Source organism: Poeciliopsis prolifica, unplaced genomic scaffold (genome assembly GCF_027474105.1).
Source record: "Poeciliopsis prolifica strain line A6 unplaced genomic scaffold, Auburn_PproV2 SCAFFOLD003, whole genome shotgun sequence".
NCBI classification, from domain to species: domain Eukaryota; kingdom Metazoa; phylum Chordata; class Actinopteri; order Cyprinodontiformes; family Poeciliidae; genus Poeciliopsis; species Poeciliopsis prolifica.
In genome coordinates this window covers 8,536,383-8,559,781 of record NW_026562378.1, presented here as the reverse complement: position 1 = coordinate 8,559,781, position 23,399 = coordinate 8,536,383, and the positions used below count along the sequence as shown (strand labels likewise).

The 23,399-nt window shown below is 39.3% G+C and overlaps 1 protein-coding gene across 1 annotated transcript; it reads left to right on the top strand.

Moving 5' to 3' along the window:
* Positions 1-15,211: 15,211 nt before the first annotated feature.
* On the top strand, positions 15,212-19,200 carry LOC129352707 (keratin, type II cytoskeletal 8-like). The gene is made up of 9 exons (XM_055021821.1): positions 15,212-15,694; positions 16,814-17,022; positions 17,126-17,186; positions 17,284-17,379; positions 17,451-17,615; positions 17,725-17,850; positions 17,939-18,159; positions 18,249-18,304; positions 18,401-19,200. The coding sequence occupies exons 1-9, from the start codon at positions 15,317-15,319 to the stop codon at positions 18,508-18,510; spliced, it is 1,422 nt and encodes a 473-aa protein (XP_054877796.1). The 5' UTR covers positions 15,212-15,316; the 3' UTR covers positions 18,511-19,200.
* The last annotated feature ends 4,199 nt before the right edge of the window (positions 19,201-23,399 follow it).

Here is a 23,399-nt window from a genome sequence, read left to right as displayed (position 1 = left end):
TGGGGTTAATCGGGGGAACAGCGATTGTGCAAATCTGACCAAATATAATTCAGTAGCAGAATTTTTTTCTCTTTTTCAGTAAAAAAAGGGGAAAAAAAGGGAAGGGAAGCTATCCAAGTCCATCGAGGAACAGGTTTGAACAAGGATAATGGATGGAGGTGCCCCACCCCAGGTCATGCAACCTCTCATGGAGTCAGAAACAGGAAACTTGCCAAATGCCCAAATCCCACCCAATGTTTGGCTTTGTTTCACAGACACTGACAGACGCTGAAAAAATAATGACCTAACAGAGCAAAAATGCCACCCCATAGAGGACCCACAGTTTGTAAACAGATTGGGTTTGCAGTAGTTTTTATACCTGACCTGAAGTGACACCTACAGTTCATCTCAGGTGGGAAAAATGACAGTACAAAAAAAAAAATCTTTGAAAGCCATTTGTGCACATGTACTTCACTTAGAATAGAGCGGGGCACACCCGTGGGTCACAGGTCGATCAAATTACTGACATGAAGAGAAAGAAACAGACACCCACACTGTCTGATGAATACTGCTTTTCATTAGGATGAACAAAAGAGAACAAGTGGGAAAAGAACCATGAATGTACAGAGATAATGAAAATAAAATATGCAGTGAGATGTCTGTTGTTTGAAAGCCTGATCATTTGTTGGTTATGTGTTATTTGTTATTTTGTTGATTTTTTTTTGGTTGTAAATATAGACTACCTGGGCATGACGGGTTAATGTTATTTCAAGTATTTGTGGGGTTTCTATTGATGCATCCAAAAAGACTAACATGAAGGTAATGGGGAAGTTTAAATTTTTTTAAAAGTTATTTTCTGTAAAGCTGGTTGTCTCTTAACTCAGAGGTCCAGGTGTGTTGCAGGAGCTGAAGAGAACCCAGTAGTAGTTGCCAGCAGCAGCAGACAGGAGCCTGTAGCACATGAAAAGAAAAGTGAAACAGGATTATTTGCAGCTTAAATAGTCCTTTCAACCTGCTAAGGTATGCTTGATATAGACTGTGTGTGAAAAATCATGCATGAGGGAGCATCAATGCTGGACCCAATTCAAAGGCGTTGCCTCACTTTTGCTGCTAACAAGAATATTTGGTTCTGGCGACTAACTTATCTATCTGTTGTTGCACCAGAGCATGACCTTTTCTGCTTCTTTTGAGGAATATAACCATGCTAGAATGACCTGATATGCAAATATGCAGATGATAGCGCCATGTTGTTAGATAATGGTAATGTATTAAAATATCATGTTGTAAAGCATTAAGGAAGAACAAACTGAAATCCAAATCAGTTAAGAAGACTCAGTTTTAAGTAACTAAATTTTAGAAATAAAACTAAATCTGCCATGACAAACAGAAAATAAACATCAACAGATTTCCTGGAATTGCTGAGAAAAAAAAAATGTTGTACTGTCGGTCAGACAATCAGACAGTGAATTAAATGCTCAAGCAAGAGATGACGAGAACGGAGGCACCAAAACATGGAAAGCAAAATTTACAGAATATACCTGGAAAAGCATAAAAGTGTATATTCTCTTTGTATTATGGATGTTTGGCGCCATTCATGTCCTCAATATGAACATGTGTTGAATTTTTCCAAGTTTATTTAGAATCTGTCATGCAAATGTATCTGAGTTGACTAACACTTGGGTGGCTTACCTGCTGGCCACACAAGTGGCTTCATACGCCCATTGATAAATCAAGTTCTACATTCAGAGTCTTGGTCACCTTCCAAACACTGAATCACACTTTTATTCTCTGACATATAATCACATGTATTCACTCAACAGCTCATTTATCTCTTGTGTGTTTAGCCAATGGGAGGAATGGGTCTACTTTACTCAGCAGATGACATGCTAAACTAACACTGTGCTTGCTCCACCTTGCTGCAACAATGCTGAGCTCAGATGTTCTGGTCTTAGTCATTGAAAACAGTGACAGTTGCTCTCCTTTCTATGATCACAATTAAGGACTTTGAGTTGAGAGACAGGACTTTTTGCAGAAAAATATTTCAAATACATAATACGATGGGTAAGAAGGTAAAGTACACAGAAAAATATTAAAGAATTCTGAACTGAGTAATTATATTAATGGATTAGTTATATTAAATATACTAATGGATTGGTGGGGTCCTTCTGAATGTCTTCAAACCTTGAAGTTATCAGTTTTGCCATCAGGGTGTGCAGTCTGCACAACATGCCTCTGTGGAGCTGCAATGTAAATACGTTCACACATGAATGGGAAGGAAAAGTGAACGCCTTTCTGTCTGTTTTGCTTAGAGGTCAAAAAGGTTGGAGTGTTGTAACACTGTGCTTAGTCATTAAGGCTTCCCGAATCACATTTCAATCTGAATGTTTTGTGTGAAAGCTGATTAAAATTGGCAGCTCAGAAAACCAAGCACAAACGCAGCATCTTCTCTGGCATTACATAAGAAAAACAGCGAAACCCACTGTTTCTACCAGCAGGGAACTTATTTAGATTTGAGTAACTGGACAAAGCTGAGAGCCATTCTGCCTTAATTCAATCCAGTTTATTCATGTTGCGCCAATTCACAACAACTCTCATTCAACTACCCAACTGTGCTTCAATTAAAAATGAAAGAAAAAGGAGAAAAATGTTGAATTGAGTGATTAAAAACATGAATTTAATGTCTTTTGAGTATAGTTCATTAAGCATGGTTTCAAAATCATTCAAAGCTTCGGGATTAAACACTTTCTGTCATTAATCCACTTGGTTTATTGCTGAAGTCAGATGATATCGAGGTGAAAACAAGATGCGGAGGAGAGAGTTTTTAAATGTGTCCATGTAGCCAAAACCCAACAGAATGACCCACCTACAGGCTTGGGCTGAAAACAGTCGAGAATAACAACACTACACACGTCTTACCTTTCCTTATATATTTGGTTATGCAAGGTCTTGAGAATTTTATCTTGACACACCTCATTGTTGCGGTGAAAAGCTATGCATGAGAAAAGTAGATATACAGTGAGAGTGCATGCATTCCTGTGAGAGCTTGAAGTTTGTGATCGAAGTTGGCTCGGCGTCTCAGGGATCGGATCACAAACAAGAACACAACCTGGACCCGTGCCCATGGATGAGCCGATACTAATAAGAAGCTTTTATCTCAACTGATCTGTTTCCAAATCATAAAACCCAAAAGCAAAAATGCAAACAGACACTGTTGCCAGCTGAGGGTTAAATCTATATTTATGAAACAGCAGCGGATTTTACGGCTACTAAAGATAGCGTGGCACTTTTTAAAACTTTTGAACAAACTTATCACTGCATTTCATCTGTAGCGTAAAAGTCTCTGAACATCTGCTATTCAGAGGCGCACCCTGTTGGATTATAGAAAAGATAACAAACTTCAGTAATCCAGCTGACATGTTGGTCCAGCTGTCAGATGAGGTTTGACTGGCAGGACCTCCCACTCCTGTCTGCAGAGGGTGAACAACTTGTCAGTCAGTGCAAGTGAAAAATGACAGATAAAAACCAGAGCTTTGTTGTGTTCTGTCAGCGTTGCTAAACAAGCGATTATGTCGTGTTTGTCAGAACATGAAAGGTGTAAGCAACGAAATGTGGCATTGTGGTTACTGAACTTTCATTTTGTCTATTCATTTTCACTTCTCACCATGTACCTGTCATGTATCAGTGTGTTCTGGTCTGATTATTTCCCTGTATTTATTTTGACGTGATCCCATGCAGGATGGTGATTGAGCAGAACTTACACGAGCCTAGATGAATACATCTTTGAAATCCACAAATATCGCCGTGAATTTCATTTCTGGACTTTTCAAAGTTTGGCTTGTTTTTCAAAAACACTGAGAGAAACACTGAGAGAAAAAATATTTTTGCTCTCAATTAATTAATGAAGATGTTTTACTTATAACATGCAGTACATCGAGACTTCAGTGAAACTATTGCTAAGATGAAAATATGCACACGAGTTTTCAATTAATAACCTACTGGGCTCACATTTTAACTTGCTTTGTGTACATATGCATTACAGCTTTCTTTAATTTTGCTTTAGTTGTGATTATTGTCTCAAAATGTTTTAAATTTGAAATACATTTAACTCACTTGTGAAACCTGTTTCCAAGATGGTGCACTGTGAACTTTTAAGTTAAATAAAAATGCCATTCCCTGCATGCATTGGGAGGAAAAGCGACACACCTGCACCAAGCATCTGCAAAAACTGAATAGCTTGTAGTTGTGCAGACTCTAGTCTTCCATGTTTCAGTTGTCTCCAACTTGAACTTGCAGCGGAATCCCAATCTGTTACTCAAGATGAGTGACAGAACCCTTTTTTATTTTGTACTCCTTTTTCATCACTAATGTTGGTGTGAAAAGATTTGCCAGTCTTGCAGGGATCACATCAAATCCTACAAAAACAATTTCTAAGTGAGACAAATTGTGGTGTAGCGATTTATTGTATTGCCTCTGGTGAAGGTTTGGTGCATCTAAACCATTAAACCTGACAGCTTACGAGACTAAATCACACAACCACAGGAGAAACATCATGAACCAACATGTTCCTGAGCTTCCTTTTTCTATTCATCACTGCCACTCACTCACACCTGCAGGATATTAAATTAAATTTTTACACTTTGAGAATTGGGTGCTATGGAGCCATTAAACGTGTGACTGGCAGGTTTTGATGAGTTGTGTTCCTGTTCACCGCTGCAGTACCACCAAACAGTATGGGGCAATTGAAAGGTATCGGCTGATTTTGCCTTTAGTAGTAAAAGCAAAATATAGAAACCGTTGCATAATTGCAGGCCTATCTCTGTGTGCTCATTCAACTAAATAGAAAGGACGAGAGGAGAGAATTAATAGAGAAGCAATCAAAAGGTCCATCATAACTCTGGAGGAGCAGCAAAGACCCACAGCTCAGGTCACCATGACAGCTTTTAGTTGTACACTCCACAAATCTAGCCAATTGGCCAGAATTCACAATTTTGCTGCCAAGACATTTAAGAAAATAATAATAATTTATTTTTTTTTTGTCTTGCAGAAGTTAATTTTTGACTTGGCCCCAGTTTCACTATGTATTAGCTGGACAACTAATCTGTGTTTCATCAAAGTGAAGGCAGTGAAAGACTTACCAAGTGGGCGAGTTACCTTCACAGAAAAACATAATGAGATGCCAATAACTAACATTATTACACTTCATCTGTCCTGCCCTTCTAGCAAAAGAAACTGCAAACCCACATCACAACTTACGCTGTCGTTGAAATTGTGCAACTTTTGCAAAAGTTTTAAATTATTTTATCTTAAATGCCCAGAGAAGTGTTCCCTGTTTGAGACATTAGGGAGTGAGGTTTGCTTTTAGCAAAATGGCAAAATCAATGCTGATAAGCAGTAAACTTCTAGCATCCTGTTGGCAGACTGAAGAGTAGGAGGGAAGGTTAATAATTTCCTACTATCAAAGCTGGCATCCTGGAAGTGTGTGGCTCCACGGCACTTTCTAACCTTCCTTCTACCTGTTCAAACAAGAAAGGCAGCAGGCATGTGTCGAGTAGTCTGCTTTTAGCTGCAACACTTCTCTGTTTCTTTTTAATCCTCTTTTGATGTTCTCACTCGATAAAGGATCAATCTTGAACCGTTCTTTTCACATGTTTACAAAGCACACATAGACATCTAACTTCTGTTTCACCAGTTGACAAAATGCTCTCCAATTTCTTAAACTTTCACAATCAAAATGATTATCTGCTATGCTAACTGACTCAGACCTAAACATATGCAAGCTGAGTCAAACATTTACAGGATCCACAATTTGGCTGCAACTGTAAAAAGAAATGTCCCACTAAATTAGTGTCCACTGTTATTGCAGTAACCCACATACAAAAGCACACATTCATACACACAAAACCACCGTAAACCACAATAAAGGAATTACAGAGATTATGACTATGCAGACATGCTGGTGGTTGCTAGGCATTGCCACAACACCAACAAATATGTGTCAGTGTGAACTAGTGTGTAGTAACAGTACAGACAGTCAGGTGTTGTTTACTTTATGACTTCAGAATGTGGGTAGAGCTTTAAATAAGACATCTGAATGCCTACAAGTAAGTTTCACTCAGATTCTGTGATAGACTGTGAGTTCTGATGTTTGTGAGACCTCAGGTTTGAAAAGCTTGGTTTCAACATCAGACAGGATTCACTACTTGTGAGAGACTTATAATCAGCCACTGTGTTGACTAACCATAACCACTCCCTTTGAGACTTTTCTTTTCCATTCGTTTGATTGTTAAACATTGTCTGTTGCAGTCAATGTGAAGTAGTAGTAGTAGTAGTAGTGGTAGTAAAGTTTGTGAACCTCTGAAAATGACGGATGTGCAGGTCAATATAAGGTCATTGTACAAGTAGAACCTACTCATTGGAGGTCAATGACATACAGCCCTCCTGTCATCTATGACCGCATGACAGAATATGATACCACTTCTACTGTCTACTGGTAAATAGTTTGAATATGCTTCAAGAAAAATGAATTTCATCTAAAAAATAATACAAGTTTCCTTTAGAAAAATGTGCTGTATTCTTTTTTGTAATTTTTTTCTCCAAGGATTTTGTTGGCTCCAGTGGTATTTTTCTGAAAGTAGGCTGACAGGAAGAAGGGGACGGAGAGAGAGGGGAGGACATGCGGAAAATGTCGCCGGGGCCGGGAATCAAACCCGCGACGGCCACATTGAGGACTAAGGCCTCCATACGTGGGTTGTGCTAACCCCCTACGCCACCACGGCACAGCCCTGTATTGTCATTCTCAACTAAATCAGCTACCAAATGTGGGCTGGAGCTATTATCTAAATCTTGTCAGCAGTTTAATCAAATTTTGTATAACAAAGCATGTTATATTTTCAAACTTATTACCAAAAATCAAGAATACTGTGTTGGTTGTTAATTTGGACTAAGCTAATTATTGCAGATTCTGTTATAGAACGGATGCAACTCAGACTCGAATTTCAGCAGCAACACAAAAATAACATCACTTAACATTATGCTACGCTACAGTGTCACCACTGATGAAGATTCATTTACCTTAAGAGGGCTGATGCTTGAAACTTAAAACCAAAGGCTTGACCTACTTTCTGAGTGAATTGACTGGTATTTATCTGACAACTTGGCAACACTCACCAACCATTGACATTTTATTCCTGGATGACCAGATTACTGTGAAAACAAACAAAGGAACTACCTTCCCCTAAAACAAGATGGTATCATTTCAGCAAAAACACAAACACTGCTCTGATGCAGCAGAACACAACGAATGCCACAACTTTCAATATATATTCACTATAAAATCAATGCACACACTTCAAAAATTAAACAAGACTTTTTGTTCCACTGTATCTCCTTCAGTTCCTTCAGTTCCTTCAGTTCCTCATGATTAGACCTGTGAAATATGTTTTCAATATAAAGACACAGTTCATAGTGCGACTGGGACTTTTATGGTTACAGCTGACCTTCATTTTCTGAACATTCCCTTAACGCCACTACTTGTCTCATTTTGAAGGTGTAAGACTTTGTTAAATATTGAAAATGAAATAATGTTTCCAAAAATCTCCTTTTTTACAGATTGGTTTTGTTTTTACTACCTTTCATTAATGTACCAACTATAAGGCAGATGTCCATGGGGTTTGTAGCAAAAGGCAAACAATGGTGATTAACTGTACAGAGCGGCTTTCCAGATTATCCATTTAAGCACACTAACATTTTTTTAATATTGTGTACTGATTTAATGTATTTATTCCACCCTGCAGCAGTTACAAAACTTAAGATTAGAGGTTTTATGTCACAAGATTAACTTTCAAGCATGCTAACCCTATCATAGCACTGCCAGAGGTTTTGTATGAAATGCAAAATGAGGTTGTTTTATGGCTTACACATCAGTTCCTGTGAGACACACAGACAATTTCCAAAGCTATTCTTTTCAGAGTAGAGTGAAGCTTATCTCAGATTCACTCTTAGACGATTATATATTTATTAATCCTTAGTCACTGACTGTAGACGGAGTTGATGTGCAATGTAGCATAACTGTTCATACAAAACCAGCAACAGAAAAACATTTTATGAGACAGACAAGGTATGTGACATCATATGAAAGCAGATACTGTAAAGCATCTCTCTCACACACACACACACACACACCCACACGCACACACACACACACACACACACACACACACACACACACACACACACACACACACGCACGCACGCACGCACGCACGCACGCATGCACACACACACACACACACACACGCACCACACACACACACACACACACACCCACACACACACCACACACACACACAACACACACACACACACACGCACGCACGCACGCACAAATAGGTTGGTTGCTAGGTTTTTATTTGGCCAGACGACTTTCCTGATCTTGGTTGTCTGACTAAGAGTGAGTCATCATGTCAGATTGCAGCATTGCCAGTGTTCCCATGCTAGACAGTAACTGTGCTGAGGTGTGTGGAGAATTTCGATGTTATCTGTTTGTTGTTTTTCAGCATATGATCTAAAGACAGCCTAAAATGAGACTGAGATCATCCATATTCAATGGAAACCATAGAAATACCCAAATTTGGAAGAACAGCTCTACAAGTTTGAGTTTGTATGCATGAGTGCTTGGATGATAAACAAGATGTTAAAGTCCATTATTGCCTGGTGATGATTGTTTATCACTAATTGCGTAGTCATTTGAGAAGTTTCTAACCTGCCAACAGTCTGTATGCAAAAAGTCCCGCTACCGTGTGAAATTAGTTTGCAACAGTTACTCTGCAATGCAGCGAAACGTGTTAGTCACTGGGAGGGTTTCGTCAGATAGGGAGCTCATTGTTCAGCCAACTAACTTTTACATATTCGCCACTGCAGATTAACCACATTCTGTTCTGTTGGCCTTCATGGGACATTTCTGTGCTTGGGCTGTGCTCACTGTATTGTAAGGGTGTGTTCCTCTTTTGCAGGTGATGAAATTGGGAGGTCCACGTTAAACCACCATTAGACACCACTCCATCATGGTGAACACACCCAGAACCTTGAAGAAAGGTGAGGGAACTGCAGTAGGGTGTGTTCACACATCCACAAGTCCAAGACTGTTTGGGTTATTTACAATTCCTTGTATCATTTGTTAACAGCTTGGTTATTCTCTTACAAATTTAAGAAACGTTGTTAAACTTTTACCTTTGCTATTGAAACGAAGCAGATTTGCATAAAAAAAGAACAGTGTCTTTATCTAGTTTAGTTAAACTAATCCTTTGGAGGATCAATAAGTCCTGTATTATTTGCATTGTTGTCTTGTTTTTAATGTAAATACACTCAAGTGTATTTGGGTCACACAACAGGACAATTGCAAAAAATCATCAAGGCACCTCTGAAAAAGATAATAAGTATCTTGGTTTTTTAACCACGCTGGTCAGACTTGAAACTGCCTTTTTAATACTTAAATACCTAAATGCATTTGACTGTCTTTGGTTTTGTTCTTTTCTTTCTTAGAAAATTCCCACGTATGCTTAAAAAGAAAGCAGACATCTCTAACCACCCTGCAATTTACAAATCAGGAAATAAACTAATCTAATAATCTTTTACCTTGCTGAGTTATGGTTAAGGTGTGGTTCTAAAAATGTTTGATTTACTGGTGCATTAAATCTTTGGCGTCATAAGCCTTCACCATGCATCAACTAATTGCAACAAAATCCTTCAAAGCCTAGAGCTGGATGGGAAATCAGCAGGAGAATTATATTTTAGTTGCTATGTGGAACCATCATGCCATTGTTGACTTTAACTATATGATTTCTTTCTTTTTCTTTATATTTCACCTTAGTGATATGCAATGATTTGCAAATGCATTCATTGCTTCCCCAGAATTATGCTACTGCTACATTCAAACTCTACATATTTTATTGGAATTGTGTGTGATGGACCAATGCAGACGAGACGAGTGATAATTGTGAAATGAAAAGAAAAGGAGATTCGTTTTCAGTACATTTTGCAAACTAAAAATCTGAAAGGTAGACAGTTCAATAATTGACCCACCGCTTATGAGTTCTGCCACCACTATTACCTTGTAACTGAGTTTCATTTTGGCCTTTATGTGGCCCCATTGCCTCAGGGGCTTTGGTCCTGTCTTGTCCACAGTGAGAAAGACAATCACAGGAACAAAACCGACTGACTCAAAAATGTTTGTAGCTTCCTGGCGTAATAGATTTGCATAGTTTCTCTGCTTTCTCTAAAGTGTGCTACACCCAAAAATTATTTACAACAGATATAAACCTCAGTGATCCAAGATTAGCACCATCTTCTTTCTCTGGAAACTTGTATTTGCAAAAGTGTCACATTGAGGAACGCAACATATGATAAACTGTCAAGCTGCTGACCGATCAAGCCTGATTCGACTTTTAGCCAGACAGCTGCATTTATAATATTAGCAATTTATTCTGAGGTCCTGTGATCTGAGCAGGATAACCGTGTTACGTACATGAGACATAAGTTGCGCTGAGAAACATCAGGAACAAAGCCCATCGCTAACAGCTGTCCAACAGGTTTCTGCTACCATGGAAAAGATTTGAAAAAGGAATGAGAGCCACAGAAACAAAGAGACTCAGGAATTTAGTAGTTGACAGGCGGAATTCAAGTTCAGCCCTCCAGTTGCCTCGGGCTGTGAAGATGCTGCTAAAGCAGAAAACTTCCTTTTACTGTCAGGTTTGCTTCAAAACACCGGGGCGGCGCGCATGTCAAACGTAATTGCAGTTTTGTCATTTCTGTTGTGTTATTTAATTTGTTTTTTAAAAAAAGATTGTGATTGTTTTATTGTGGAAGCTTGTTTCTATCGCAAAGAACCAGAATAATTTCCAGTTTTACTTCTCTGATTGCAGCATTAGTAAAATCCTACTTCTGAACCAGATTTCAGATTTGAAAGGGTAAACAGTGAAACTGTGAAACTTCCAGCTAGGTTTGTTTTAATAAATACTCCATTCACCTCAACAGAAATAACAACATAAAAAGGTTTAACTAAATAAATTTGCTTTTCATTAAATCACAGTCCCTCGATGTAAATTCAGCTATTTTGTGAATTATTCTGAGATTTGTTGAACATTAATGAACAAGCATCACAAACACATTTTCAAAAAATGGAAAATGTATTGCACATCTTGAAACCTATCAAAACATAGCAGTTCATCCAAACTGACAGCAAGGCTACTAACTATTAATCCTGGAAACAGACAAGAACCCTCTGGTAACTCTGTGAAAACAGAAAACTAAACATTTTGTGAGATGCTACATGTCACTCCAAACACACCAATGGTGAAACACGGGGCAGGTAGCATCATGCTGTGGGAATGCTTTTACTTAAGCAGTGAGGATCCCCTTCCTGCGGGACATCGACCGCAGACAAACATACATGGTTGGAGCAGATGGAGAGATTTTCCCCAGGATTTGCAGGTGTAATTGGAGTGAAAGTTATTTCTCCAAAGCATCGCCTCAGATGCCCTGCAAACATACGCATACCAAAGTCTTCAGGTTTCTATTTATGAAAAAAAAAGAAGAAAAGAAATCAAGGTATTCTTCCTTTTTATAATTCTATTCTAGTTTGTGTTGATAAATCATAAGAAATTGTAAAAAAAATATGTCAACGTTTTAATGTGAAAAAGCCTTGCGATGAATGACTTCCTTTGAAACAGGAATTTTTAAAACTGGCATTTTTGGTTGCATCAAACCAAAGATGCAACCGTTTATTTCACAGAAATGGACAGTGACTGCCACACCTCCATGACCTGACGGGACTTTCTACGTGAAACTTTGCAAAGCTGAATGAAACTTTGGTTTCCATGCTGTGACTCAGGAAGGAATACCACCAGTGTGATCCTTAGCATAACCAAACGTCTCTGCATGTATTCAACGCCTCACGTGGATTTTACGCCTCACACAGAATGATTCATTATTGCAAATGTTGCGAATGGATTAAACAGTCCAGTTTTGTACATGTCCACTTATTATAATGTGTAGTGTAAAGAAGGACAGCCTGTCAAACCACACCTCAGACATCGTTAGGTCTCCACACCCAGTTTACACATACTACAGTTCAAAGCAAATTCCATAAAGTTTCATTATGTGTCTCAGTTTAAATTGATCGACAAAGCAAGTATACCCATGAATCAAAAATTATAGTTTAAGATTTTGCTTGTTATTTAAATGCAAATGTAAAACGGCAATGAGGAAGTTAGAGTGGAGCGGCCTTGTGACATCAAAAACTATAAAATCTCCTCGGTACAAACGAAGAGCTAACTCCTCCCAACTCCTTTACTATGAGCTGAGGTGAAAGAAATGAGATCCTGTGGAACCTAAACTATGTACGCATTGCCTCTTTGCTTTCACTTATTCACAGTGGAATTGCAAGAAAGAGAGCATGTGACATGAAAGCTACATGGATTGATATTTATGATTTAGCCTCAACAGTTTCACTTTCGTAGTTTCACTGATTTCTTTTCTAATTGCTCTCCCTTTTCTTTAAGCGCGGTAACATACGCAGCATCCTATTGCAAGCAGCACTCCCACACACTGCCTGAAGTAAAAACGTTTTAACCGACTCTAACGACTGACACAAGGTGCATTCTCTGCAAGATTGTAAACTGTGCTATCTCAGACATCTTTAGCAAAATATTTTGAGGTCAAACATTACGTAAGTGCTCCGTGCTACCCTGACTTGACCAGGCTTGGACTCTTTGATAACTTATACTCCTGGCAATAACAAGAACAGTATAGAGAATATAAAGGTGCCCTAAGTCAAAATACCCCTAGTTGATTACTTGCTGAAGGTCATAGGTTGTATGTTCACACAGACTGTCCTAAACAAGATGTTGAGCATCTTATATAATTTTGCAGGATGTTAAATATAAGATTTTGAACATCTAACGGTCAACATCTTGTGTTGAAGATGTTCTCATGCTGAACATCTTCAACATTTTGTGTTGAAGGATGTTGTATGAGAGAAGTATTTTCATAACTGATAAACAGTATGACAGAATGAGCCGTTGACAAAAAAGTTACCAATTGTTGACTTTTTCCCTTCCAGAATAGTTAATTCAGCTGTAATTACTTCACATTTATATAATTACAATAATAACCCTTTACTGTGTAAAAGGAAAATTGACAGTTGGTTTCTCGTAAAAAGAAAAGAAAAGCGCTGTACTGTTGATCATCTTTTTGTGGTGTGTAACAAAAAAAAAAAAAAAAACATGATAAAAATGAATTCAATTGAGTTGAATTGACAAATAACTGATTGTTTCATCATGCAAAATAGATTTTGGATTTCAAATTCAAGTAAGCTGCTTTATTTTGGGGCTTTTGTTAGGGAAGGTCATTTTTGACCCTGAGGTCAAGGGGAGAATATTTTAATATAATTACGCTCTTTTTTTATTATTATTAAACTTGGCTGAATAGATGTTGGTAGCGATACTGTAATTGCGGTGTAATGTTAGCGTTAGCATGTCCTGCCGTTTTTTAACAGATAGCATATTCCAGTAAAAGGATTAGTGTGCGTACATGTATAGCTTTTTATTTTAAACGGGTAGGATAGTCAGATGAAGGAAGTGATCTTGTGGTTGGGCTCTGCAGTGCAAAAAGGGCTTTATTTTTAAATCTGCAAGCAGACTTGGTCAAGAGCTCTGCCTTTGTTATGGATCTGGCTAAGTGTTGTTGCTTCACCCAGCTTCAATCGCTGGTCTGATTTATTGGCAGCTGTAGAGGACAAGAATGTACTCTGACTAATGCTGTCAAAATGTGCGGTACAGCTTTAAAAAAAAAAGACAGAGGACAAATGCAAATATTTGCATGATTTTTATGGTTGCTGATAGATAAAATGTCATGGAAAAAAAACTTATTTTCTCACAAGAGAAAGTGCAGAGCAAGAATTTGTTTGAGCTTTAGCTTAAAATTTGACACGTTTGTTAGAAACGAAAGGCATGTGCATGTGAAAAGATGGAGAAGGATGAAAGAAATGCAGACCTCACTTCCAAAAAAAGAAAAAAAAATTGCAGCAAGAGAAACGACGCAATGAATGTGTTTGAGAATGCAGGGAGTGGGCTCAGCGAACTGCATCAGCTAGAAAAACAACTTCTAAATGTTCAGTGCACATCGCTGATCATCCTCAGGGGATCATTTCAAGAAAAAGCATGTTAAGACTGAAAGGCCCTAAAGCACAGGAGTCAAACTCCAGTCCTGAAGGGCCACTGTCCTGCAGTTTCTAAATGTGCCACAGGTACAAAACACTGGAATGAAATGGCTGAATTACCTCCTTCTTGTGTAGATCAGTTCTCAAGAGTCTTGCTAATGACCTAATTATTCTATTCAGGTGTGGTGCAGCAGAGGCATGGCTAAGAATTGCAGGACGCCGGCCCTTCAGGACTGGAGTTTGACACCCCTTCCCTGAAGGGTCTTTTTCTTTTTTACAGTCTTTTCTTCCAAAGACTTCTTGTATTGCTGCAAGAATTTCATAAGATAGCTCAGGCAGAAAGATAAACTGTAATAAAGTTTTATATTTGGAGTTCAGTTCCCATGTTTATCCTATTGTTTGCTTTTTGACAAGAGGCTCAGCAGAAAGCAAATCTTATAGACTCTGTCTTTTGACATAGAATTGATCCTTTAAAAGTAAATCTGACAACTGAGTTTGGAAAAGGAGCAAAGTGATGTCATAGACTACATCACTATGTAAAACTACCTAACGGACATCATTAGAATAAAATGTTCTGCTGTAAAGTTCTCTGTCTGGCTCAGAAATCTATTTGTGTATCCTCAACAAACTATGTCTTAGCTGAAACGTGTGATTGTTCATACATTATCTTTTAGTTGAGCAAAGTGTTTCATTCAACTGCTTATTTTCACTATTATTTTGCCTGTAGCCCATCTAAATTCACAAAACATAGTAAAACCATTCCAAAAAAAACGAAGTCACACTATATAAAGGAGGTTCCCTGCAGTACTTTACCCTTGTCTCCTTTTTTCTCGCTAGAGTCTATCCCATGACAGGGTGTGTCACGGCTTATCTCCTGGCGATCCCTTCCTACCTGCTCAACAGGATTAGCCACTCCTGTTATTCAGCATAGGTGTGGAGAGCGGAGGCTTTACAGCAAAAAGTGAGAGAACAGGTTGAGGTGGCTCCCCGCCCCCTGCTCTGTGCATAAAAGAAGGCAGCATCAGCAGCCAGACACTCACAGGGACTTGGCTCTCCTTTTGAAGCTTGCACATCTCCAGCTTTCCTTTGCTCAGCCAGCGGACAACCTTTAACTCTGCCAAGATGAGGAAGGCAATGTCAACCACAAGCTCCACCAGCGTCCGAAGATCCTACGCCACACCAGTCAGCAGTGTGTCCAAGACCAGCTACGGTTCCAGTTATGCCTCTGCACCCAGCTACTCTGGTGGTTTTAGCAGCATGTCTTTGACAAGATCAGGAAACTATGGCGGCTTCGGCCAGCAGAGTTTTGGCCAACAGAGTTTTGGCCAACAGAGTTTTGGCCAGCAGAATTTCGTGCCACATATCACAGCTGTCCAGGTCAACGAGAGTCTGTTGGCACCAATTCCTAACACCTTCGACAAATCTGTCGAGGTTATCCGCACCCAGGAGAAGGAGCAGATCAAGACCCTCAACAACCGCTTTGCCTCCTTCATCGACAAGGTTGGTGTCTACCTCTCTGCCCCTGTGCATTCACCGTAAGCTTGATTTGCCTTAGATAGTTGCAGCTAACTCTACCATCTTTCACCGGTACATGAAAGTAAATGAGGAGAAAGTTGAACTCAAATTCAGTGTTTAGGATTTTTGTAGGCTGCAAGTTGAAGAACCTGCAGAGCAGGGGAAGCTGTGGATGTTATCCTCATAGCACAGTGTCTAGAACCAGAGGAGCTCACAAAAATATTACATCGGACTGTCATGTGACAGTTTGCCTCTTTATCCTTGTATTCAGCAAAGAAAAATCTACTGCATTTTCCAGGATGGCCTGTCTGAGTTCGTGGCAGCTAACTCTGCCCACTAAGTAAACATAGCATCAGTGATATCGATGCTCACTTCTCAGCTGGTCAACCGGAATAAAGAACAGGGAGATATCTTGCACTGCTTCCACAGAGTCCAAAGTCACACCTATCACCTGGTTGTTAGAGGCAACATGAATGTTAACTACTTGGCTGTAAATACATTTCCCCGATTCTTAAAACCACAAATTTCACTTTGAAGTTAGATATACAGTTTCCTGCAAACACTTAAGAAAATATCCATTTCATGTCACACTGCTGCTTTGTCTTCCACGCCTAAAGTGCCACACCTAGTTTTTTTTTTTTTTTTTATGGCTAGAGAAACATTGTGGTTATGATAACTCAATAGAGGCTGGAAGTTGAGCTACAGGCCAACAATAGAAACATTTTCTCAGGCACTCCTGGTTTTATGAACTTTTTGGTGCCATGGGCGTCATGTTGTGCCAAACTAAAGCTATTTATACTAACATAATACAGATTCTTAAAGAGTATGCACTCAAACTGAGGCAACGATGAGTTGCAACTGTTTCAGCAAAGGTGTGGCAGTTTAGATAGGTAGACATGCACCTGAAGTGACACACCCTTTAAATCTTTGTTTTGCACAACTCCTCCCAGTTTTTTTTTTTTCCTTTTGCTTTTATCGTTCAGCTCAAAATATTTTGTACTATCAAACATCATTCTATATCATTTCAAATTGTATGAAGAGTACTACCTCAAAAAAACAAAAGACATAATGGGGTTGCTTTTTCTTCTTTTTTTTATTCCACAGGTTCGTTTCCTGGAACAACAGAACAAGATGCTGGAAACCAAATGGAGCCTCCTGCAGCAACAAACCACAACCCACTCCAACATTGACAACATGTTTGAGACCTACATTGCCAACTTGCGCAGACAGCTTGATGGGCTTGGCAACGAGAAGATGAAGCTGGAGGGAGAGCTGAAGAACATGCAACACCTTGTTGAGGACTTCAAGAATAAGTTAGTATTTAGGAAAAAAACCCAGGATATATGCCCAAAGTTTCTTTCACATTGCAGATGTTGAAAGCATGGTGTGCTCATGATTTGCTTCGTACTTCACCAGGTATGAGGATGAAATCAACAAGCGCGCGAGTGCTGAGAATGAGTTTGTGCTCCTGAAGAAGGTGAGTTAACATGAAAATGGCTCTTTTAGTTGTGTCAACTATTTCTTTGGATTACTGTGAAAAATGTCTGATGGATGTTTGTTTCTTGTATTTCCAGGATGTCGATGCTGCCTACATGAACAAGGTGGAGCTGGAGGCTAAAGTTGATGCTCTCCAGGATGAGATCAACTTCCTCAGGGCCGTGTATGAAGCTGTACGTACAACTTTTGTGGTTGAAATCGAGCTACTGCACAAAAGAGCTAATTTACCAACTTCTCTGTGTAGGAGCTTCGTGAGCTGCAGGGACAGATTAAGGACACCTCCGTCATTGTGGAGATGGACAATAGCCGTACCCTTGATATGGATGCCATTGTGGCTGAAGTCCGTGCTCAGTATGAGGAAATTGCAAACCGCAGCAAGGCTGAAGCAGAGATGTGGTACAAGCAGAAGGTAAGCAACGTTAAGGTTGATGTTATTCCCCTTATTCTGCTGCACATGTCAACCTTTGACCTTCCTTCTGTTTGGTTTTTGATGTCGTGCTTTTATTTTTTACTTACAGTACGAAGAGATGCAGTCCTCTGCAGGACAGTGTGAAACAAACCTGCGCACAACAAAGGCTGAAATTGCTGACCTGAAGCGCATGATCGCACGTCTTCAGAATGAGATCGAAGCTGTCAAATCACAGGTACACTTCAGTGACCTCTCGTCTGTCAAGCATTCTTGCTTAGGGTCTCGTTCAGATGTTCAGACGTTTGTGACGTCATTTCCCACAGAGAAGCAGCCTTGAGGCACAGATCAGCGAGGCTGAGGAACGCGGTGAGCTGGCGGTAAAGGATGCCAGGGCTCGCATCAAGGCTCTGGAGGAAGCTCTGAGCAAGGCCAAGGCAGAGATGGCCAAGCAGGTGCGCGAATACAGTGACCTGTTGAACATCAAGCTCGCCTTGGACATTGAGATTGCCACCTACAGGAAGCTCCTGGAAGGAGAAGAGAGCAGGTGGGAAAAAACTTAAATGTTTATGTTTCAAGGCTGAATTGTAAGCTCGGCCACCACTTTACGCACTAACATGCTGTTGTTTCTCCCAGACTGACCAACGGGGGATCCAGCGCCACCATCCATGTGCAGCAAACCTCCTCTGGTGGTAGGTGTCCAGCGTGATTTATCACGATCACAAGTAAACCAGTGCAATAACAAAGAAAAAGAAAGGGTAACCTTTCCTTTTTGTTTTCTGCCACAGGACTGTCCAGCAGCGGCTCCGGGTTTGGCTTCGGTGGCATGTCTGGTGGTTACGGTGGTACCATCACCAAGTCTGTCACACAGCAAAGCAGCTCCAAAAGATACTACTGAAGTCTTTTAAAAGGAGAGCCACTTACTTGCACTTCAGAAACTTTTTAAAATCTGTACTAAATCTCTACCTTTTTCATGGTGCTAAGCAATGCTGTCACATGTGTTCAAGACAAGTCTGAGCATCCCAAAAATAATAAGCAATTCTTACAACCGGTAACATTTGTCTGTCCTGTTCAACAACATATAACAGAAGTCTCTGAAGGCTCAGGTCTGTTAACATTGCAATGTTTTCATTTTCTTTCTGCACTGACATCTTATAAAAACACACAAAAAAAGAGAAACAAACGGTGATGTGGAGGAGTAAAAGAGAGATAGTTTGAACATCTGAACTATGATGCTTTTGCAAAATGTGTTGCAACAATCTTGCTTTTCGGTTGCCTGATCTGCTTGATGCTAAAATGGAGCAAGTCGCCGACCAAGTCTAAACATTGGAAAAAATATGAAATTTGAAACATTTAGTGAATAAACATGTTTACATTTGAAACCTGTGAGCTGATTGGTTATCGTCTCGCTCCTTTTTTGTCTTGTTCAAACTGTCATTCAGTTTTTCCGCCAGTTGCCTTTGACCTCAAATGATGTTGAAACCAGGTTTATTTTATGGAAGGAAGCATTCTAAGTGGCTTGATGCTTGAATGTTATTGAAGACTGTATGAACATCCCATTAAAGTAAATCTGAGAAAAAAAAAACAACGCTCTTTGTTATTGTTTTGATTACTGAAAACAAAAGTAAATATGTTTTATGCGATTTTTTTTTTGATCGTGGAGCCTTCACATAGAGTAAAAATATCCCATAAATGCAGTTTGTGGTGCGTTTCGTGGACCCCGAAAGATGCTTTGCATTTTTGTGAATGAATCAGGTAAGAACGTCTTCATTTTATCACTGGCCAAGAGGATTTTGGCGGTGATGTTGAAAAAACGTCCATCATGAATGCTTGATTTTAAGTTGGACGCTTCTGACGCTTTGGGGCGGAGCTTCAGGGAGGGACTTCTCAAGATGGCGGAAAACTGAATGAATGACAGCGGAGTGCAGGAACGAAAGAAAAAGAAGAGCTGGGCTGAGCAAGAAGCAGCCTCCAGCTGCTAGCCTCCTGCCTCGGCCTGACCCGCAGCGAAATCACCAAATAAATTTTTTATATTTTATTTTTCTAATAGTTACAGAGAAGGACACAGTTGATAAAAATTGAAAGAGGGAGGGAGACAAATAAAGACAGAAATGAAGAAGGATAAATAAATACTGTACATAGAGGACAGATAGAGAACATTGTCAAATTTTTCTTCCTTAAGAAAGCTCTGACAGACTCAAGATGTTCAAGTATTTTTTTTTTGATAACTACAAAGTATATTTTTGTTTGTAGTAATGATCCTTACATTCATTAAAGGTGCATCAGTTGCAATTTTCTGGCTGATCAACCTTTAAAAATCTGACTTGCTGAAATTTATGGGTAGAATCGGTTCCACAAGTAAGTCACGGGCAAACGCAGACCACCCTTTATTTGATATATATATATGCAACTGTTTAACGATGATTAAGTTGGGCTCGCACCTTGGCTGTCTCAAGCCCAGTGGCCCACACCTTCCTAGTCCAGCCCTTGACCTCAAAGACATGGGAGAGTCAGATTATGGTGTGAAAAAATCTGCATAGTTTTTTGACCTCAACCCAGCAGAGCAGCTTAGGGATGAATCAGACCTTCTAATACCACATCTTACCTCACAAATGGGTCTTTGGTAGAATGATCTAATATAAAAATAAAAAATAATACCACTCCTAAACTTTCCAAGGAGTTTGTAGGCTGGACCAAAATTATATTTAATCCTTTGACTTAAGGAAAGGACGTCACACATATGTGAGTAAGCAGAAGAGCAAAAACTTTTGACAATAGAGTCACAGTCGGAAAACCTGTGGTTGTATTCGTATGTAACGATGTGCGGATATGCGACTATTTGAACGTTTGTGATCAGAGGATGTCTAAGGTGAGAAAGTCAGCCATTGTTACAATACAAACATTTATAGTCGTCATCCAGGAAATATATTTTCTGCATCAACATGCTTCAAACTAGTCAATCATTATTTGAGCTTCCTCAGGGAGTCATGTGTCTGTTCAGCGAGATGGGACATTTAAGGCCATTTGCAAACTGTTATCAGCTGATTTTAATGTAGTCGTGTGAAACAGTTTAGATTTTTTAGAAGGATGCGTCTTTAAATACCAGCTGGCAGTAATCATGTATCACTTTTATCTTCTGGGGAATAAGTCATAACAATGATACCTTTACATGCCAAAAAGTCTAATATAATAATAATAATAATAATAATAATAATAATAATAATAATAATAATAATAATAATAATAATAAACATTTAGAGGAGAATTTTCTTCATCTTGAGGTAGATAAAAGGAAACCCTTTTCTGTTATGAAGATTTTTAATGTATCCTGAAGACAAATACTTACATTACCCAAGTCTCAGTGTTTATGGCCTTGCTACATTGTAAATCCTCACTAGTTGTCCCCGCACCATAAAATGTACAGAGAAAAGCAGAAACTGACATGTACCTATCAGCCTGTTCAGCTTTGGGAAGGGGCGGTGGACGTTACAATAGCCAGTAAAGACAATCAGGAGAGGGGCACCATGGATTTATAGGAGTTTTTCCCTCCATACTAACAGCCAACAACTAATACCAATATTACTTTCTGGTAAAACAAAAAACCCACTAAAGCATGTAAAATTCAATAGGTATGCCTTCAGCAATGTGCAGTCTTCTTCTGGCCATAGTGCAGACTGACGCTGCTGACACCAAGCACACACCAACCATGAAAGCATGAAAGAAGCAAAGCAACACTCCATATGTGAATTTATTGAGTGAATTGCATTATTACATGACATAAAGCTCAAAAAAGCCAATTTTACCTGATTTTATTTATACCTGTTGGTGCTCAGGTGTGTGGCTCTATTGCCTATTTGCACAACAAAATGGACTTCATCTGAGTAACGTCAAAGACGATAACCCACATGGGCCTGAGGAGCTGCAGAAGCAGCTGCTTTGTTGCAGCGCTGCCTCTTTCTGCCCTCCAGCTGATGCATTGTGTCTCCTGACCGGTGTTCAGATGCTCCAGCTCTTAAGTGGGATAGATTTATAGAGCTGTCAGTTATGCTCTTGCAGCTTTGGCCTTAGTAAAAAATAGGTAACGAAAGAGGTTTTTTTTAAGGGTGTTGAATTATTGCATGTTTGGCATTATCTTTTGACTGACTTAATGCATGCAGAATGCCACGTCATCTTCTGTTATTGATGCTCACCACCAAAGAACTGCTAAATGGTTCTTTACGTGTCCAGCAGCAGTATTTCTTCCATACATTTAGCACAGTTTTACTTTTGAATCAAGGGTAGGACCGGAGTGGAGACAGCCCATCTTTGCCGGGTCAGCTGAGGAAATGATTAATGGTAGCACTAATTTTAAACAGTCTGAACTAATTTTCTGGTTCCGGAGCCAGCCCTGGGTAAATGGAGCTCTACCCGACGGTCCAGGTAAGACCTGCAGTCTTATCTTTTGCCACAGGTGAACTCATTCTCATGTTACACACCTGCTGAAAAGTTTTGAGCAATACCGTAAAAATATAAATAGAAGGTGAGTGAGATGTTTTACCAGCCCTGAAGTTTGCAATGGCTTACCCCAAACCAGTATATTTAACCATCACTGATGTTGCTATAGTGCAGTGGTTGTCCAAGTCAGTAAATAAGTTATCATTTTGGAGTCATGCAATTTTGAAACATGAATTATTACTGAAAAATCATGTTTCAATGATTTTTCATTGAATTAGACTGAACATTCATAACAATGTTCTAGTTCTACAAGCCACCCAAAACATAAGTTGCACCCACATGCGCTTACACATTGATGCACCAAAATCCAGATCCATAGACGCTCGTACAGACCTACTTCGACATGAAAAGCTGAAATTGAGCCGAAAATTCCAAGATGACAACATAAACAGAGAACAGCATATATTGAGACTTTACATGGATACACGAGTTTATGTAAAAAATATTCAGGTCTTCTATAAACATTAAAATTTACTGACTAGTGCAAGAAGTTTGACTTGAAATGCGTTTACATTTTGATTAAGCTGATAGCATTTTCTAAAGAAATGTGCCAGACAGTGCACATTCAATGAGAGCGTGCTTTGACCTACAACTGCATTATTACAGTGGAGACCGATATATAAGTGAATATTGTTTGGTATAAAAACTACCATTTACGAATGTTGAAAAATAGACCTACAAAACAACTATAAGTTAACATTAAAACGGCTTCATAGAGCTGAAGAAAGAGGAAGATTTTTGAGGTCTTTGGCAGCTCAAGACAGCACTGAAGTCTGGATGTTTCCAGGCAGCTTTAAACACCCCTTCCCAATATAGCCTTTTTTTTCTTCAAAGAAGCATAAAAACTTTCATCCTTTGAAATCAAACTTTGCTGTGTCCTCTAAGAAATCTTTCTGAGGACATGTAAAGAGAGAACCATATCAGAATGTGTCATTTTAGAGCGCTTATGCAAGTCTAATGGGTTGTCAGCTTCTATCAGAACAGCCTGACTTTTGACACTGGGTCTACCAGGAAAGCTTCACAGACAAAACTGTCACTGTGCTTTCACAGCAGCTTTTAAGATTTACTTCTCCGCTGTCTATAAAGAACAAGCTAATTCTCGCAATCTAAATTGAAAACTACTGGAGGGTAAAATCACAGTGTGTCAAACACAAGCGAGTGCCAAGACCAGAGAGAACCATAAAGAGGCTGATGCGTTGGCACCCATCCTGGGGATGTTATGACCTTGAACCTGGAGAAAAAAAATTTTTGAACAGAGAAATACACACTGCCTACTTTCTGTGTGTTCTCTGA